General features: G+C 42.0%; 1 protein-coding gene across 6 annotated transcripts in view; it reads right to left on the bottom strand.

Annotated features, from left to right (window-relative positions):
- LOC140735527 (uncharacterized) overlaps positions 1 to 18,424 on the bottom strand; it is a 119,935-nt gene that overhangs the window by 49,570 nt on the left and 51,941 nt on the right. For 5 of the 6 annotated variants that reach the window (XM_073060707.1, XM_073060709.1, XM_073060708.1 and 2 more), the window contains 2 exons: positions 6,333 to 6,462; positions 10 to 103 (listed from right to left, as the gene is read on the bottom strand). In XM_073060707.1, coding sequence (XP_072916808.1) covers positions 10 to 103; positions 6,333 to 6,462 — 224 coding nt within the window. The remainder of the gene's footprint in view (positions 1 to 9; positions 104 to 6,332; positions 6,463 to 18,424) is intronic. The other variant, XM_073060710.1, reaches the window with a different exon arrangement.

The following is an 18,424-nucleotide window of genomic DNA, read 5'->3' as shown; positions in this document are numbered from 1 at the left end:
ATAACCCACCTCAGAAGCAAGTTTATCACAGATGTAACAATAGCACTGTTCACAGAAATTTAAATTGTTGCCAGCAGGCCCTGATACCTCATTTTCTGTTCGCCTAAAACAGATCATCATGAATATGTTAAAAATTGAAACAAGCCATTTCAAATAACCTAAAATTTCAACTTGCAGGACAGGAGTGGAAAATGTTTAGTGATTATTTAAATTTGGAACACATTAACCAAATCTTATCTGGAATACTGTGTGGTTCTGGTTGCCATACTACAGGGAGAATGTGATTAAGCTAGAGGGAGTGCAGAATAGATTCACTAGGATGCTACCAGAAATTGAAGGCTTGAATTATAAGGGGGATTCTGGATAGGTTTGGACTGCATTCCTCAGACTGAAAGGGGCTGGGGGACTGGTTTTAGAAACCCATGAAGGGCACAGATGAAAGGTATTGTCACATTCTTGAACCCAGGGTAGGGAAGTCCAAAACTGGAAGGTGCAGGTACAAGATGAGAGGGGAAAGGTGGAAAGACTTAAAAGAGGACTCAAGGGGAAACTTCCCCACCCCATCTCTACAGATGATCCCTGACCCACTGGGTACATGGAACAAGCGGCCAGAGGAATCAGTAGAGGTGAGTACAATTACAATGTTTAAGACATATGAACAGGTTCATGGATAGGAAAGGATGAGAGAGACGTGGGCCAAATGCAGGCAAATGGGACTAGCTCAGGAAGAGCCTGTTTCTATGCAAACACCTCACCTCCAACTAAGTTACTGAAATTCTTCAGTTGGGAAATTAATGCAAGACATTTGCATGAGTACTCCTAATGTGCGTGATGTTTGGGAAAGAACGTCTGATTCATTTATGCTGCAGCTTAAACTGTCACAAATCACTTCAGTCATTTTCAAAAATGTAACAAGAACTTCCAACAATCCAAAGAAGAAAATACCAAGGATGATAACTTCACCAATGAATTTTGAAGGATTTACATTAAGAAATAAACCTAACAGAAGGGTATTTGCCCACATGTGCCTGCTTCAACATTCAATGGCTAATCCATTACCTCAGTGTCACCTTTGTTGTAGATTCCATTGACCAAGTGAACAGATGTTTTTACTTTTGACTTGAATGACATAACCCAATCTTTTGAGGCTGTGACCCCTTAATCTGTACATCCTAGCCAGGTTAAACACTGCACCTATCCTATCAAGATCTATGAACATTTTTCATCCATTTTAATGAGATAATTTATTAATATCAAGAATGCGTAGGCCTGTCTATATATCAGCTGCCTAATTGCAGAATCTGTCTCCACTTATCACATTCTAGCCTCTACCTCTATCTGCCTCTCAATCCTCTCCTTACTTGTTTCTATCTATCACCTGCCTCACTCTCCCTCTCATTACTTTATGCTGGCTCTCTGCATTCATTCCTAAAGGAGGACCTCAACCTGCAAAGTTGACTATCACTGTCTCCACAGATGATGTCTGACCCACTGAATTCCTCCAGCAACTTTTATTTAATTAGTTTGCCTACAATAAACATATCATATCACAAAATAATTTGGTGAACCATCGTCATGCTCCCTTCATCGTAGTACATCCTTCGATAGTGAAGCTGGAATAGTACATAACAATCCAGATGCAGTGGCATTAAGGATCATGTAATTTGGGCAAGACTCTTCTACTCTTCTGTTCAGATCCTCTCAACTTCTCATTATGTCAATGATATAACATACACAAAATGCTGGAGGAACTCAGCAGGACAGATATAGATATTTATGTTTATATTTATATTACATATATTATGTTTATATTTATGACAGATGTTTATAGTCATAAACAGTCAATGTTTCTAAGTGCTTTCAGTAAGTCCCAGTACATAAAAGCCTCCTCTTCATTTTTCCTCAATTATGCTTTAGTATAGCACATATAATTTTAAAATTTATAAATATGACACAAATGGAATTATTTTGAAGTTTTTGAAAAATAGCTGACAGATTAAATGTCGTCACAAATGTTAGAGATGATTTGCAGCAGAGTTTGCAGGGGGTTTGGTGCGACAGGCAGATGAAATTGGGTACATGCAGCAAGGGCACTTACAGGTTTAAGAAAGTTTCAGAGACGGAGAAACAAAGCTAATAAAAATTTTAAATGAGAGGGTGAAAATTAAAATTAAATTTTAAAAGGTGAAGGGATCCCATTCTAAGGTGAAGCGATAAGGACAGGAGCAGAAGATTTGGATAGGACACTATGTACATAGATGGAGCATGTTGAAAGGCTGACTGGAGAAAGATGTGTGTATATATATATATATATCTACCTGGGGTGCCCAAGACTTTTGCACAGTACTGTATTCGTCAACGTGGAGCACAGAGAGAGGTTGTAAATCTGGTGGGAGTAGAGGATGTTGGGAATGACAGGGGTAGAGTACCACAGGAGGATGTGGGACAGATGCCAGGAAGGATTGCCAGGGTGCTTCCTGCTTCCCCCTCTCCCTGCCCCCTTCCCACTCTCAGTCCATAATAGATACCCATAATCAGGATCAGGTTTATCATCACCCACCTCATGAAGTTTGGTCTTTTTTTGTGGCAGTAGTACAGTGCAATACATAAAATTAGTACAGTACTGTGTACAAAAGCCTTAAGCTGTACGAGTGTGCTCGAGTCCCCAAAATCTCACTGCAGGAAGAAGTGAGATGTTTAATTGTTCCTTGAACATGAAGCATGATGATTTTCCAGAACATGACGCCACATCATCTGTGCACGCATTTGATTTATTTATTCCCCACCACCCACCTCCCCAGTGTAAATTCTGGGCAAGAGTGAACTTTTATTCTGTATCTCAGATTTTTTGGTAGTGATTTGTGATCTCCATAAGGGAGAATTTCTATTACCTAAACTGTCGTAATGTACTTTCAGATGAAATTATTTTCTTTGCAGTAACTTCCATGTATTAAATAATATGGAAATATTATATTTAAATTACTGAAAGTTGGAAGCAAAATGCTTAATGCCAGTGCTAACAATGAACACGTCTCTTCCATTAACCAAAGTTTGAATTCAGAGGACTGATGTAGAATCTAAGATTCATATTTTATACTTAGAAACAAGACTTAAGCCAAAATGTTAACTGTTCCTTTGTATACAGATGTTGATAGATCCACTGCATTTTCTTTATGGGACTAGTTCAAATATTTCACAATAGATGCCCATCATCTAAAATAATTTGTCATAGAGTGTGTTGCTTTTATCAAGGAAAGAAGGATGATTTGTTAAAAAATGGAAAGTGTTTACACAGATTTGATATTTAATCTTAAGGAGAGAATGTTACCACGACAACACTGACACTGATAAAATAAACAAAGATTTTTATCAGTACAAAAAAAGCACTCAGACATTTTTACACATACCCACCCATTCAAAATATGCCAAAATTATAATGGGATACAAGATTGTGGCACACAGATGTGAGTAAATGCTCTAACAAAAACTCTGGTTGTATCATTACAAGAATCCTGACTGGTTGCATCATGGTCTGGCGTGGCAATCTGAATGCACAGGAATGTAAGAAGCTGTACTATCTACACAAGGCACAGCTTCAAGGTGGCAACATCTAACAACATCCCCACTACTTGGGTCATGCCATCTCTATGCCATCCTTGGGCAGGAGGTACAAAAGACTGAAGTCCCACAGCACTAGGCTAAGAACAGCTCCTTCCCTTCAGCAGTTCATTTCTTCAACAAACTTGAACAACTCTAATCACTGATTGTTGCAGCAATGCTACGACCACTGATCACTTGCACTAAAATGGACTTGGTTTTCCTGACGAAGGGTCTCAGCCCGAAACATCGACAGTGCTTCTCCTTATAGATGCTACCTGGCCTGCTGTGTTCCACCAGCATTGTGTGTGTGTTGTTTGAATTTCCAGCATCTGCAGATTTCCTCATGTTTGGTTTTCCTTTTGTTTTAACTGTGCCCTTTCTTATCAAAGTTGTGTATAATTTACACATCTAATCTATGCTTTGTTTTGCTGGTGAATGGTGCTATCTGACACCAAGGGCTTGTGATGCTGCTACATGTAAGTCATGCACCGCACCTGTGTATACATGCACTTGTGCATATGAAAGAAGTCAATTTTGATTGTTCTGTATTTCAAGTACTGTCTTGCCTTTACAACTTGTTATTGTTGCCCAACAAAACAAAACCCATCATTTCTGGCTTTAACAATATCAGCTGGCTTAGAACATAAAAATCTACAGCATATTACAGGCCTTTCAGCCCACAATGTTGTGCCAACCACGTAACCTCCTCTAGAAACTGCCTAGCATTTCCCTATCACATAGCACTCTATTTTTCTAAGCTCCATGTACCTATCTAAGAGTCTCTTAAAAGACCCTATTGTGTCCGCCTCTACCACCTTCACTGCCATTGAATTCCATGCATCCACCACAGGACAATAAGACATAGGAGCAGATTTAGGCCATTCAGCCCATTGAGTTTGCTCCAATATTCCATGACAGCTGATATCCCTCTCAACACCATTCTCCTGCCTTCTCCCCATAACCTTTGATGTCCTTACTATTCAATGACCTAGCAACCTCTGCTTTAAAAAAAAATGACGATCTCCATAGCTGTTAGTGGCAATGAACTCCACTGATTCACCACCCTCTGGGTAAAGAAATTCCTCCTCATCTCTGTTTTAAGGGGCCATCCCTCTATTCTGAGGTCATGCCCCCTAGTCCTAGACTCCTCTACTATAGGAAATATCCACTCCACATACACTATCTAGGCCTTTTTATATTCAATAGTTTTCAATGAGATCACACCCCCCCCCCCAACTCATTCTGGTAAACTCCAGCAAGTACAGGCCCAGAGCCATCAAACACTCCTCATATATTATCCCTTTCATTCCTGAAATCATTCTCATGAACCTTTTCTGGCTCTCCAATGCCAGCACATGTTTTCTTACATATGGGACCCAGACTTTTCACAATACTCCAAGTGCGGTCTAAACAATGCTTTATAAAGCCTCAGCTTTACATCCTTGTTTTTATATTGTAGTCCATTGCTTTTGTTATCCTTATCACTGACTCAACTTGCAAGTTAACCTTTAGAGAATCCTGCACGAGGACTTCTCAGTCCTTTTGCACCTCCAATTTCTGAATTTTCTCATCATTTAGAAAATAGTATATGCCTTTATTCCTTCTAGCAAAGTGCATGACCATACAGCTTCCCAACACTATATTCCACCTGCCACTTTTACCTCTGACATTCCCTTTGTACCTACGGTCCAAGCTCCTTAAAACTATGCCCTCTTGGCTTAGTTCCAATTTTTTTTAAATATAAAAAGAGGGGAGAAGAAAAAAGAGTTTCAGAGTTTTACTATTATTGTTGTCCAGAATTACTACTATTACATCCCTTAAGCCTCAACTCTAATTTTAAGATTATGGGCTTAATTTTATGGAGGCATAAACAAAATACCTGTTCACTTTTCAATATTGAATCCCAATAAACTTTCCAATACAGTTGTTTAAACTACAGTATTTCTGCAGCATGCTCAGAGAAGTAATTTTTGTAATGCAGACTCAAAGGAATCAGATAAGGCTATGAACAAGTTTAAGATTTCTAACTGTGACTTCTGACAGAAGTTAGGAAAGTCAAGTATTTAAATTCATTAGCATTTCATGAGTTATTATAATTACATGTTTGATGTGCTTTTACCCATGAGAACAGCTTTAAAATTTTATTTCCTGACAATTTAAACAGGATATACCCATAAACATAAAATAGCAAAATGGAAAAAAATACACTCTAAAGCTGACAAAATTTACAATACAACAGAAATATCAAAAACATTCAGATGTTTCACACAGGATTTATAGCGAGGTAGTCATAATCTTTAAGTACACAATTCACAGTACTGAGATACCAGAGCACAGTCTTCATGGTGCAGGCCAGTTTGGACATGCCATTTGTGAACCCATGATGAAATGGGCTTTATAGAATTCAACTGACTAGAATTAGAGATCTATACACTGTGGACATGATTTCTAACAAAACCCACGTCAAAAAAAATTCTGAAAAATACAAGCTATAAATTAAGTGCACGCATCCAAAATGACTGGAATAGTATATCTACATGTAAAAGGCAGCATCAGGGAGTATTAGCTCTAGGCAAGAGCCTATTAATACAACAGTGCATACAGGTATACAATAACATACAAAATAGTTCAATCTACATCTTTATTGATGAATCCAATTTAAGTATGAATGGGTTTGATAACTAACTAATGTCGATTCTCTGTCCAAAATCAACTCTCTCAGTGCTACATACGTAAAATCTTGTTCCACGCAGTCATATCGTGCATGCGGCATAACATTGCCCTTTTTGCTGTAAGTAATAGCAAGCCCACATTCTTCATCAATTATTTCGCTGTTTTTATCTTTGGTTGTATCCAAAGCTTCTGAAAAGAAATAAATCACATCAAAAAATATGATTTACACATTGAGTTAGACATCTGAGGACACAAAACAAATGCAGTTTATGACCAAGAGAAACAAATTAAAATATTCCACTGAATATTACTGAGGCCTATCTCATTCAAATAAGAATAGTTAGGAATATCAATGCAGAAAGAGAATATTTAGTACTTTGAGTCCTTTCAGTGAATGAGATCAATGCCACTGTGACCTAGCTCCAGTTACACCCTTAGTTTCATCTTTTAACAGTTTTAGTTAATAATTATCTAACCATTTCAACATTTAAAATTAACAACTGCCGAGAAGCAACCACATACTTCCAAACTTCTAACATTGTTTGAGAGTAGAGGTAATATTGAACTCCTTAAAAGCAAGTCTATTTTTAAGCCTTTATCCCAGAGTCCTGCTTGTCCTCAACTCCCTACTTACCTCATTAACCGCACTGTATCTTAACTACTGACAAAATTGTTGTGAACCATTTAAATACTAGCAAATATAATCGTAGTTGCATCATCTTCTCTTCAGTTTTGATCCTTGAGAGCCAAGGTAACACATTGACAAACATATAATGCACTCCATCTGAAGAATGGTACTAAGAACTGCTCATGTACTCCAGGATTCTGAATGGCTGCAGTCTAACTTCTATACCAATGCACACTAATCATCAACACAGAGTGACATTCTATTAATATTTTTTGATGATTTCTTTAGAGCATCCTTTCTCAATCTTTTTGCCCTGGAGGAAACTTTGAAATAATTTTTAGGTCTCGGGGGACCCCTACGTAAAAATTATTATGTTAGTGTGATCAGTAAGTTGTAGATATAGTAATCCAAAATATTATTATCAATGCTTTTTCAGTAGAGAATGAATTTTTAGCCAACCTTTCTTGGGAAAAAGAACATGTAGTTAAGCTTAACTTACCATTCTTGGAAAAAATCTTTCTTTCCCTTTCATAAATTTTAAAAACTCATAAGACAAACATAATGAATTGCTATTACCGGTAAGTAACTGGCTTAAGCCAAAATGGGATTTAATTTTTCTAAAGGTAGGCTCGGAAGATTTAGTTCAAATAAAGGTTGTAAATCAATTTTAATTAATGTTATTTAAACATAAAAATTTATTGACAATGTTAAATAGCAAAGTTACTAAAAACCATAAGCCAAAGCAATATGAATAAAAATATAGCCCAAGACAATTTTATACAAAACTTTGTAAAAACATTTTCTTACTAAGGGACATGATCAGGTTCAAGTATAAGCCTACCATTTGAAACCCATGCTTGTTTTTTGCTACACAAATACTCAACTGTGGGTCGAACTTGAGATAAGCACACATGGATTTCACCTTCAACTGAAATGAGACGATTTCTATGCTTGTTAAACACGAAAAGGCTTGCTCACATAAGCAAGTTAAAAACTGCAGCAAAATGTTCCACTGCTTTCCTATGAATGGCAGGATGCTCTTCTTTCATTCAGAAATCTAGAACTTATTCAGAGGCAGAGCAGTGAACTGCATCTTGAGTGCACGATCAGACTGCAGCTCACAAAGTTCTGCCTCTTCTCTCGAAGAGAACTTCTCAGACTGAGCAGAAGATTCAGAGAAAGGGTCCCTCACCCAGGGAGAGGTAATTCAGGAGGGAGAGGCTGATGTCACAGCCCAGGTTGGGCAAGTCCATTCACTGCTCAGAAAACACACTGCAGAACCGCTAGCAACCATTCACATAATCCTAGGGTTCCACAGAACCCCGGGTGAGAAACCTGCTATAGAGAGTACTGTGAAAAATTCTCAGCCATATTGATACTGTAAAGCGAAGATGCTTTCAAAAATAATGTACAGTTTCTAAATATCAGAAGATTACTACGAAGAGCAGTAAACAGTATAAAACTAATCCAATCAATATTTAGTGTAATCAACCTTTGCCTTTAAAACTGCATCAGTTCTCTTAGGTACACTGTTGTGCAGCTTATGAGAAAATCAGCAGATGTTCCAAGTATCTTGGAGAACTTGCCAAATTCTCCTGCAGACTTTGGCTGTCTTGCTTGCTTTTGTCTCACCATGTAACCCCGAACAGCCATGCTGATGTTGAGATACGGGTTCTGTGGATGCCATATTATCTGTTGCAGAGCTCTTTGTTCTTCTTTTCTCCATGTTCTTCATGATTTCAGTTGTGTGTTTGGAGTCATTGTCCTGCTGCAGAATGAGGTTGAGACCAACCAGGTGCCTCCCTGGTGGTATTGCATAATGCATGAGAATCTGCTTGTTTTTCTCAGGATTGAGGATTCCATTAATTCTGACCAGATCACCAACTCCTTTTGCAGAAGTGCAGCCCAAACCTACAGGGAACCTCTGCCGTGCTTCACTTTTGCTGTGGACATGCATCCATATAGTGCTCTCCAGTTCTTCTGCGGACAAACTGCCTCTTGTTTGAGCCAATAATGTAAAATTTTGACTCATCAGTCCAGAGAACTTGCCACCATTGTTCAGCACCCAGTCCTTGTGTTTTTGTGCATAGGTGAGTCTCTTGGAGGAATGGCTTTTTGGCAGAAATTCTTCCATGAGGACCACTTCTGACAAGACCTCTCCAGAGTGCAAAGCGGTATACTTGGTTTTCAGTGGTTTCTGTGAATTCAGAGCTGATAGTGCTGGACTTCTTCTGATTTAGAAGGGACATCAGTTTGATGCATCTCTCAAACTCCATGGAAACTGAGTGCAGCAAATGCGAGATGTATCAAACTGATTATACATTCATAGCAAAACACAAAATGCTGGAGAAATTCAGCAGGTCAGGTAGCATCTATGGAAATGAATAAACAGTTAACGCGTCAGGCAGAGGCCCTTCATCGACTATTTATTCTCATAGATGCTGCCTAACCCGCTGATCTGATCTGGCATTTTGTATGGGTTGCTTTGGAATTCCAGCACCTGCAGAATTTCTCACTTCTGAAACTGTACATCCATGATATTTTTCATAATCTACACATTGTCATTTAAAAATTCTCTTTCCTAATCGATTCTGGTCCAAACCTTACACCTGAAGGTGGCTGCAAGGACTCGGCCTTGAGCTGCGGGGTCACCTGTTTTACAGTTGCTGGGAGAAAGACATCTGAGCCAGTGCCTTCCACTGGGGTCTGGAGTCGGGGCTACCCCCACAGTATTCATTTGGTTGAAGAGGAGCTCTTTTGCAGGTTGACTGAAGATTTCAGTGGACTAAGATATTGGACTATGTACATTTCGTGTGGTTGCATTTTTACTAATATTCTCTATGGGTTTGTTACCTTGTATACGCAAGGACCTGCCCTCAAGCTGCAGTGTCGGGGCTGGTGCGCTCCCCTGGGGATGGTGAAGCCAACTGCAGTTTTCGATGGGCTGAAGGATCTGACTATATACAAGCATATTTTGTGTGTGTGTATTTTTTTCCTGATATTCTACAAATCCCATTTCCAGAAAAGTTGGGATATTTTCCAAAATGCAATAAAAACAAAAATCTGTGATATGTTAATTCACGTGAACCTTTATTTAACTGACAAAAGTACAAAGAAAAGATTTTCGATAGTTTTACTGACCAACTTAATTGTATTTTGTAAATATACACAAATTTAGAATTTGATGGCTGCAACACACTCAACAAAAGTTGGGACAGAGGCATGTTTACCATTGTGTTACATCGCCTTTCCTTTTAATAACACTTTTTAATCATTTTGGAACGGAGGATACTAATTATAGTAGATTTGCAATTGGAAATTTTGTCCATTCTTGCTTGCTTCAGCTGCTCAACAGTCCGTGGTCTCCGTTGTCTGATTCTCCTCTTCATGATGTGCCATACATTTTCAATAGGAGATAGATCTGGACTGGCAGCAGGCCAGTCAAGCACACGCACTCTGTGTCTACAAAGCCACGCTGTTGTAGCCCGTGCAGAATGTGGTCTGGCATTGTCCTGCTGAAATAAGCATGGACGTCCCGGGAAGAGATGTCGACTTGATGGCAACATATGTCTCTCTAAAATCCTAATATACGCCTCAGAGTCAATGGTACCTTCACATTCATGCAACTCACCCATGCCGTGGGCACTAATGCACCCCCATACCATTACAGAAGCTGGCTTTTGCACCTTTCGCTGTTAACAATCAGCATGGTCGTTTTCATCTTCGGCACGGAGAACTCGACGCCCATTTTTTCCGAAAACTAGCTGAAATGTGGACTCATCTGACCACAGCACACGGTTCCACAGTCTTTCAGTCCATCTGAGATGAGCTCGGGCCCAGAGAACTCACTGGCATTTCTGCATAGAGTTGATGCATGGCTTCCTCCTTACATAATACAGTTTCAAGGTGCATTTCTGGATGCAGCGACGGACTGTGTTAAGTGACAATGGTTTTCCGAAGTACTCCCGAGCCCAGGTGGCTATAATTGTAACAGTAGCATGACAGTTTCTTAGGCAGTGCCGCCTGAGGGCTCGAAGATCACGAGCGTTCAACAGTGGTTTCCCACTATGCCCTTTACACACTGAGACATCTCTGAATTCTCTGAATCTTTTCACAATATTATGTACTGTAGATGTTGAAAGACCTAAATTCTCTGCAATCTTGCATTGGGAAATGTTCCTTTTGAACTAACAATTCTCTCACAAATTTTGGCACAAAGGGGTGAGCCACAACCCATCCTTGCTTGCAAAGACTGAGCCTTTGATGGACGCTACTTTTATACCCAGTCATGATACCTCACCTGCTACCAATTAGCCTACTTAATGTGGAGTCTTCCAAACCAGTGGTACTTGAATATTCTGTGTACTTTTCAATCTTATTTTAACTCTGTCCCAACTTTTGTTGAGTGTGTTGCAGCCATCAAATTCTAAATTTGTGTATACTTACAAAATATAATAAGTTGGTCAGTAAAATTATTGAAAATCTTTTCTTTGTACTTTTGTCAGTTAAATAAAGGCTCACGTGAATTAACATAGCAGAGATTTTTGTTTTTATTGCATTTTGGAAAATATCCCAACTTTTCTGGAAATGGGGTTTGTATATGGGCTTGTAGTCTTGTACAGGCATGGACTAAGCCTGATGCTATGATGTCCAGGCCAGAGATGGGTTCTATTGCAGTCGACTGTAGATTGATGGCACCACTTTTTGACTCTTATTGTGTGATAGTGATACAATTTGTGCTTGCTATCTTATGTGTGATTTGTGCTATGTGTGACTGTTCGTACTGTGTTGTGCACCTTGACCCCATAGTAATGCTGTTCCGTTTGGCTGTATTCATGAGTATTCATGTATGGTTGAATGACAACTCCAATTCCTTCCTCTGATTGCAATGAGTTTGTACATTCTCGTGACCACGTCGGCTTCCTCTGGGTGCTCTGGTTTCGCCCACATTCCAAACACTTATGATTCAGATTAGTAATTTGTGGGCAAGCTATGTTGACACTGGAAGCATGGTGACACTTGCGGGCTACCCCCAGCATATCGTTGGAGTGTTGGGCATTGATGCAAAACGACACATTTCACTGTGTTTTTATGTTTTGAAATACATTACAAATAATGCTAATTATTTAATATTCTTCCTTTCTGATAAGCTAACATAATTTAGTCCACTTAAAAAAAAAGAATGTTAATAATTTTTCAAAGTATGTCAATAATTATCACATACAACAAGCTGGTCGGGCAGCATCCGTGGAAATGAGCAGGGGTCCTATAAAGAAATTGGGGGTTGGGTGGGAAGAAGGCTGGTAGGTGCCAGGTGAAAAACCAGTAAGGGGAAAGATCAAGGGGTGGGAGAGGGGAAGCAGGGAGGGGATAGACAGGAAAGGTGAAGGAGGAATGTAAGGGGAAAGCACTATGTGTAGTAAAAGAAGGCAGAATCATGAGAGAGGTGAAAGGCAGCTGGAGGAGGAGGCAGAGTGAAACTAGGACGGGGGAAAAGGGGGAATTACCGGAAGTTGGAGAATTCAGTGTTCATGCTAAGGGGCTGGAGACTACCCAGATGGTATATGAGATGCTGCTCCTCTAACCTGAGTTTGGCCTCATCACGGCAGTAGAGGAGGCCATGTATGGACATATCCAAATGGGAATGTGAAGCAGAGTTGAAGTGGGTGGCAACCAGGAAATCCTGCCTGTTGTGGCGGATGGAGCGAAGGTGCTCGACGAAGCGGTCCACCAATCTGCGTCGGGTCTCACCGATGTAGAGGAGGCTGCACCAGGAGCACCAGATGCAATAGATGACCCCAACAGACTCACAAGTGAAGTGTTGCCCCACTTGGAAGTACTGTTTGGGGCCCTGGATGATGGTAAGAGAGGAGGTGTAGGGACAGGTGTAGCACTTACACCTGCAGAGGTAAGTACCAGGTGGGAGATCTGTGGGGAGGGACATGTGGATGAAGGAGTTGCGGAGAGAACGATCCCTGCAGAAAGCGGAGAGGGAAATCCTGGAAGAGGGCCTTCCTGGAGATTTCCAGATGTTCCTCCATGCTCCCACGTCCATTTTTCATTAGATTGGGATTGCGCATGGCACCACGCTTAACAAATAACATATCAGCTCTGGAGTGGCCACTGCAAACTGTGTCGCGCCGCCATCTTGATTAACGAGGAGCTCCTTTCCGGGGAATGCGCTAAGATGGTGCAGCGATATTAATACGCAGCAGCCTCTCCAGACTCTGGATTGGGGATTGCCAAACATAATGTGGATTTTCTGGTGTAGTCCATTTTGTCATGTGCTTTGTTGATATCATTCTGGAGGAACGTTGTCTCATTTTTTTTTAAACTACATTGCATTTGTGGTTTTTAAATGACAATAAACTGAATCTGAAAGATGTGCTTAGTGGTGGGGCCCTGTTGAAGGTGGCTGAAGTTGGGGAGGATAATGTGCTGCATCCGGAGGCTGGTGGGGTAGGTGAGGACAAGGGGGGGGGGGGACAAGGGCAACTCCGTCCCTGTTGTGGTGATGGGAGGATGGGGTGAGGGCGGAAGTGCAGGAAATGGAGATGTGGATGAGGGCATCATTGATGATGGCAGAAGGAAAACCACGATCCCTAAAGAGAGAGGACATTTGAGATGTCCTGGAACGGAAAGCCTTATCCTGGGAGCAAATGCGGCGGAGACAGAGGAACTGGGAATAGGGAATTCTCAAATTTCTTCTTTCTTTAAGGCCTCTGTCTCTGCCGCATCTGCTCCCAGGATGAGGCTTTCCGTTCAAATGTCCTTTCTTTAAAGGATTGTGATTTCCATTCTGCTGTCATCAATGATACCCTCACCCGCATCTCCTCCATTTCCCGCACCGGCCCTCACCCCATCCTCCCGTCCCTGCAAGCATAAGTGCTACACCTGTCCCTACACCTCCTCTCTTACCACCATTCAGGGCCGCAAACAGTCCTTCTAGGTGAGGCAACACTTCACTTGTGAGTCTGTTGGGGTAATCTATTGCATCCGGTGCTCCCGGTGCAGCCTCCTCTACATCGGCGAGACCCGATGCAGATTGGGGGACCGCTTCGTCAAGCACCTACGCTCCATCCGCCGCAACAGACAGGATCTCCCGGTTGCCACTCACTTCAACTCTCCTTCACATTCCCATTTGGATATGTCCATACATGGCCTCCTCTACTGCCATGATGAGGCCAAACTGAGGTTGGAGGAGCAACACCTCATATACCGTCTGGGTAGTCTCCAGCCCCTTGGCATGAACATCGAATTCTCCAACTTCCGGTAATTCCCTCCCCCTCCCTTCCCCCATCCCAGTTTCACTCTGCCTCCTCCTCCAGCTGCCTATCACCTCTCTCATGATTCTGCCTTCTTCTACTACACATAGTGCTTTCCCTTTACATTCCTTCTTCACCTTTCCTGCCTATCCCCTCCCTGCTTCCCCTCCCCCACCCCTTGATCTTTCCTCTTACTGGTTTTTTACCTGGCACCTACCAGCCTTCTCCTTCCCACCCTCCCTCCACCTTCTTTATAGGGCCCCTGCCCCCTCCCTCTTCAGTCCTGATGAAGGGTCTCGGCCCGAAATGTTCACTGCTTGTTTCCAAGGATGCTGCCCGACCTGCTGAGTTCCTCCAGCTTGTTGTACGTGTTGCTTTGACTCCAGCATCTGCAGTGTACTTTGTGTTGTCAGTAATTATCATCAGCTCTACAAGTTTTATCAGTAGCTATAATCTTATAAAAGGAACATCACACATAAAAATCTGGAAATCCACATAGAAATAACATTCATAGACATTTACTGACTATATTAGTTACTACCCAGGAACAGCCTTAAGATCGACAAACTTTCACCTAATTCCCTTTCTTAGACAGGTGACTATTCCACATATTCAGATGCACTGTCCTTAATATCATTAAAAATTTCCTGACAAAAGCTAATTTTTGCTCCTATTCAAACAACAAAGTTGTGTGTAATTTATAATCCAAAGGAAAAAAATCCTTAACTTACTCTTGACACTTGGTGCAAAAGAAAAGCTGCTGAAGGAACTGGGGAGGTTAAACTGACAGTTGGCATGAAGAGTCTCGGCCAAAAATGTCAACTGCTGCCTGGTCAGTTAAGTTCCTCCAGCATTTTGTGTGTATTGCTTTGATTTCCAGCATCTTCAGATTTTTTTGTTTGTGAGTTGGCATGACAAGTTGAGACTCTTCATCTGGACTCATCTACTTCCTATGAAAACCCAAAAGGCTACCCTCGGTGTCAGAAACTTGTTAAAGTTATTTTCTACATCACGGTTACTTTGCTTACATCAATTTCAGCACACCCCAATTCAGTATTACATTTCTCTGACATTAAATGTACCTATTGAACTTTCCCTGAGAGGTCGAGTACAAGTACTGACAGAAATTAATTATTCAATGTTTACAATAACAACGCAACACACACACAGCATCTATGGAAAAAGAGTACAGTTGACGTCTTGGCCCGAAATGTTGACTGTACTCTTTTCCATAGATGTTGCCTGGCCTACTGAGTTCTTCCTGTATTGTGTGTTGCTTGGATTTCCAGCATCTACAGATTTTCTCTCATTTGTGATTGGTTTACAATAACCCCATCACCAGAAGGGGACAGTTATCCCTCATCACCTTTTACCCACAATTGCAAAAAGATGTCCATTGATTTTGATATTTACCATACATTTCTTATTTATAGCTCTTGCTATTTAGTTACTTTTTTTGCTGTTCACAAATCCCTCAGGTTGAAAGTTTTGAGTTCTGCCTCACTTCCTCATTCAGCACATGTTCCCCTCACGAATATAAACTGCTTGAACTACGGTACATACCTTAGTTACTGTAAGATTCAAAATTAAGATGTGCGTTTCTGACAGGTCCGGGTTAAAGTCAAAGGACAAATGTGATTTAATTATGTCTGGGTTAAAAGTCTGTAAACAAGTGTGATCTAATTATGAATGCAGAAGCCTTGACAAAATTAACTGTTTGTGGAATCATTGAAGTCCTGAGATATGGACTATTGTTTTACAGAAACGTGTAAAAAAACAACTCCAAATATGGAATGGAGTCAGGGAGGGGGGTGGTAAGGAAGAAGGATAAAACCTGCTGCCCTGTAAGGTTCAGGGTTCCCTTCTCTGAAGGGGCCCAGCTCTGCAGAACTGTTAATAAACTTTGTTTCCTTGAATTTGTCTTGAAGCCATTATTCGGGAGCGTGGCTCGTTTCTGACAACTTGGGGGCGCTCATCCGGGATCCACACTCCAGCCGTGAGGGGGGCAAGGAAGGACATCGGAGAAGGTGCACCCTGCCGAGTTCGGCAGTCCCTGATTCCTTGCTCGTCGCCCCGCGCGGCTTGAGCGAGTGATATCCGGTGGACTCAAGGAAACAAAGAGGGGTTGTCGAGGCAGTTGAGACAGTGAGCGATCGAGTAATTTCTGTGCACAGGACCCAGGTAAGAAATTGAATTCCTGTAGAGACGTAGTACACAAGAATCGTGGAACTGCGGGGTTCCTGCAGGTGATTTCTCCTGTAGAGACGTAGTACACGAGAATTGTGGAACTGCGGGGTTCCTGCAGGTGATTCTTCCTGTAGAGACGTAGTACACGAGAATTGTGGAACTGCGGGGTGCCTGCAGGTGAATTCCTGGGCGATCGCGGGAATACAGGTTCCGGAATTGGACAGAAGTGACCGAGCTAGGTGGGTCACATTCAAATTAAATTCCTGCAGAGACGTAGTGCACGAGAATTGTGGAATTACGGGGTGCCTGCGGGTGGATTGGAACCGAGCAAGTCCTCGAGATGGGGAATAAGGGGTCTAAGAGAGAAAAGGGTAAAGGAAATCCAGGCGCCAATGATGAAAAATACCCCGGGGTACCCCCTGATAGTCCGTTGGGACGGATGTTAGAAAATTGGGATTATGGGAGGCGAAAAGGGAAGTCAAAGAAAAAATGATACAGTACTGTGAATTCTGGTCCCGCCAGCCGATCCAAGGGTCGGCTGTGTGATGGCCTAAGTTCGGGTCTAGCGAGGACTGGGTACAACAAGCCCTTAATCTGTACGTGAATTCAAAACCTAACGTTAAACCCGAAGAAAGTGATTATGCCCTATGCTGGTTACCAACGACAAATAGTTATAAATTGAAAACGATAAATGAAGGGGGACAGAAAAAGAATACATGGGAGGTGCTCGACCACCTGCCGCCCCATATGTGCCCCCTACCGCTCCGCAGACCCTGAGACGGAGGTTGGCCAACAGCTGATTCGTGTTGAATTTGTATCGAAAGCATGGCCAGAAAAAAAAAAACTGGAAAAACTAGAAGATTGGAATACTAAACCCTTAAGTGAACTACTTAGGGAGGCACAGAAAGTGTTTGTAAGAAGGGATGAAGAGAAGCAGAAGACGGCAAGGATAATGGTCCAGACAGTGCGACAAGTAACCGCAGATAGTAGAGAGAGAGACGGGGACCATGGTTGGATCAAGGTAGTAGCCCGGAGCAAGGAGGAGGGCTAAGGAAGGCTTTAAGATGTTTTCACTGCAACGAAGAAGGACACTTCAGGCGTGAGTGCCCCAGATACCGACGGGAAGTGCGTTCGTACGCTATGATGGAAGATGAAGACTAGGGAGGTTGGGGGTTCCACCCCTTGGGGATGAATTATCGGCAGGAACCCCTGGTAAATTTAAAAGTAGGTCCCCAAGGGTCAGATACAACCTTTATGGTAGATTCGGGTGCCGAAAGATCTAGCGTAATCCAGATACCTCCCGGCGCCCGAACCGGAACAAAGGTAATGGGAGTATCTGGTATTGGAGGCAAAATAATACAAGTACCTGTTATAGAAAACGTGAAAATTGAACATGAGGATAGGGTAACGGGACAGGACCTACTTTTGTTACCCTCTGCGAGATTCAACCTGCTCGGGTGGGATCTGCAAGTCAGGCTAGGCATCGGGACTGTGCCCAGGAACGGGAAGATAATGGTACAGCTGTTTGCCCTCAGGGAAGAAGACGATAGGAAAATAAGCCCGGAGGTATGGTACCAGGAAGGGAACCGGGGGGGGGTTTGAACGTCCCCCCTTGCAAATCTCACTATTACCTAACAGTTCGCCAGTACGGAGAAAACAGTACCCTATTTCAATGGAAGAAAGAAAAGGGCTGCAGCCGGTGATTGAAGGACTGATCGCTGACGGACTACTGGAGGAATGTATGTCACCGTATAATACCCCAATACTCCCGGTGCGAAAGCCAGATGGGACTTATCTGATGGTACAAGACCTGCGGGGCCTAAATGCAGTAGTCCAAACCCGACACCCGGTAGTGCCCAACCCTTACACACTGATGAGTAAGATCTCCCCTGACCATGAATGGTTCAGTGTAATAGATTTAAAAGATGCCTTCTGGAGTTGCCCGCTAGAAGAGAGCAGTTGTGACATGTTTGCGTTCGAATGGGAAAATCCTACGACGGGGCGGAAAAGACAACTCCGGTGGACGGTCCTGCCACAGGGGTTCACCGAATCACCTAACCTATTTGGGCAG

This window comes from Hemitrygon akajei, chromosome 11, assembly GCF_048418815.1.
Source record: "Hemitrygon akajei chromosome 11, sHemAka1.3, whole genome shotgun sequence".
Lineage (NCBI taxonomy): Eukaryota > Metazoa > Chordata > Chondrichthyes > Myliobatiformes > Dasyatidae > Hemitrygon > Hemitrygon akajei.
The sequence above is the reverse complement of the archived record's forward strand: the minus strand, read 5'-3'. Positions and strand labels throughout refer to the sequence as shown.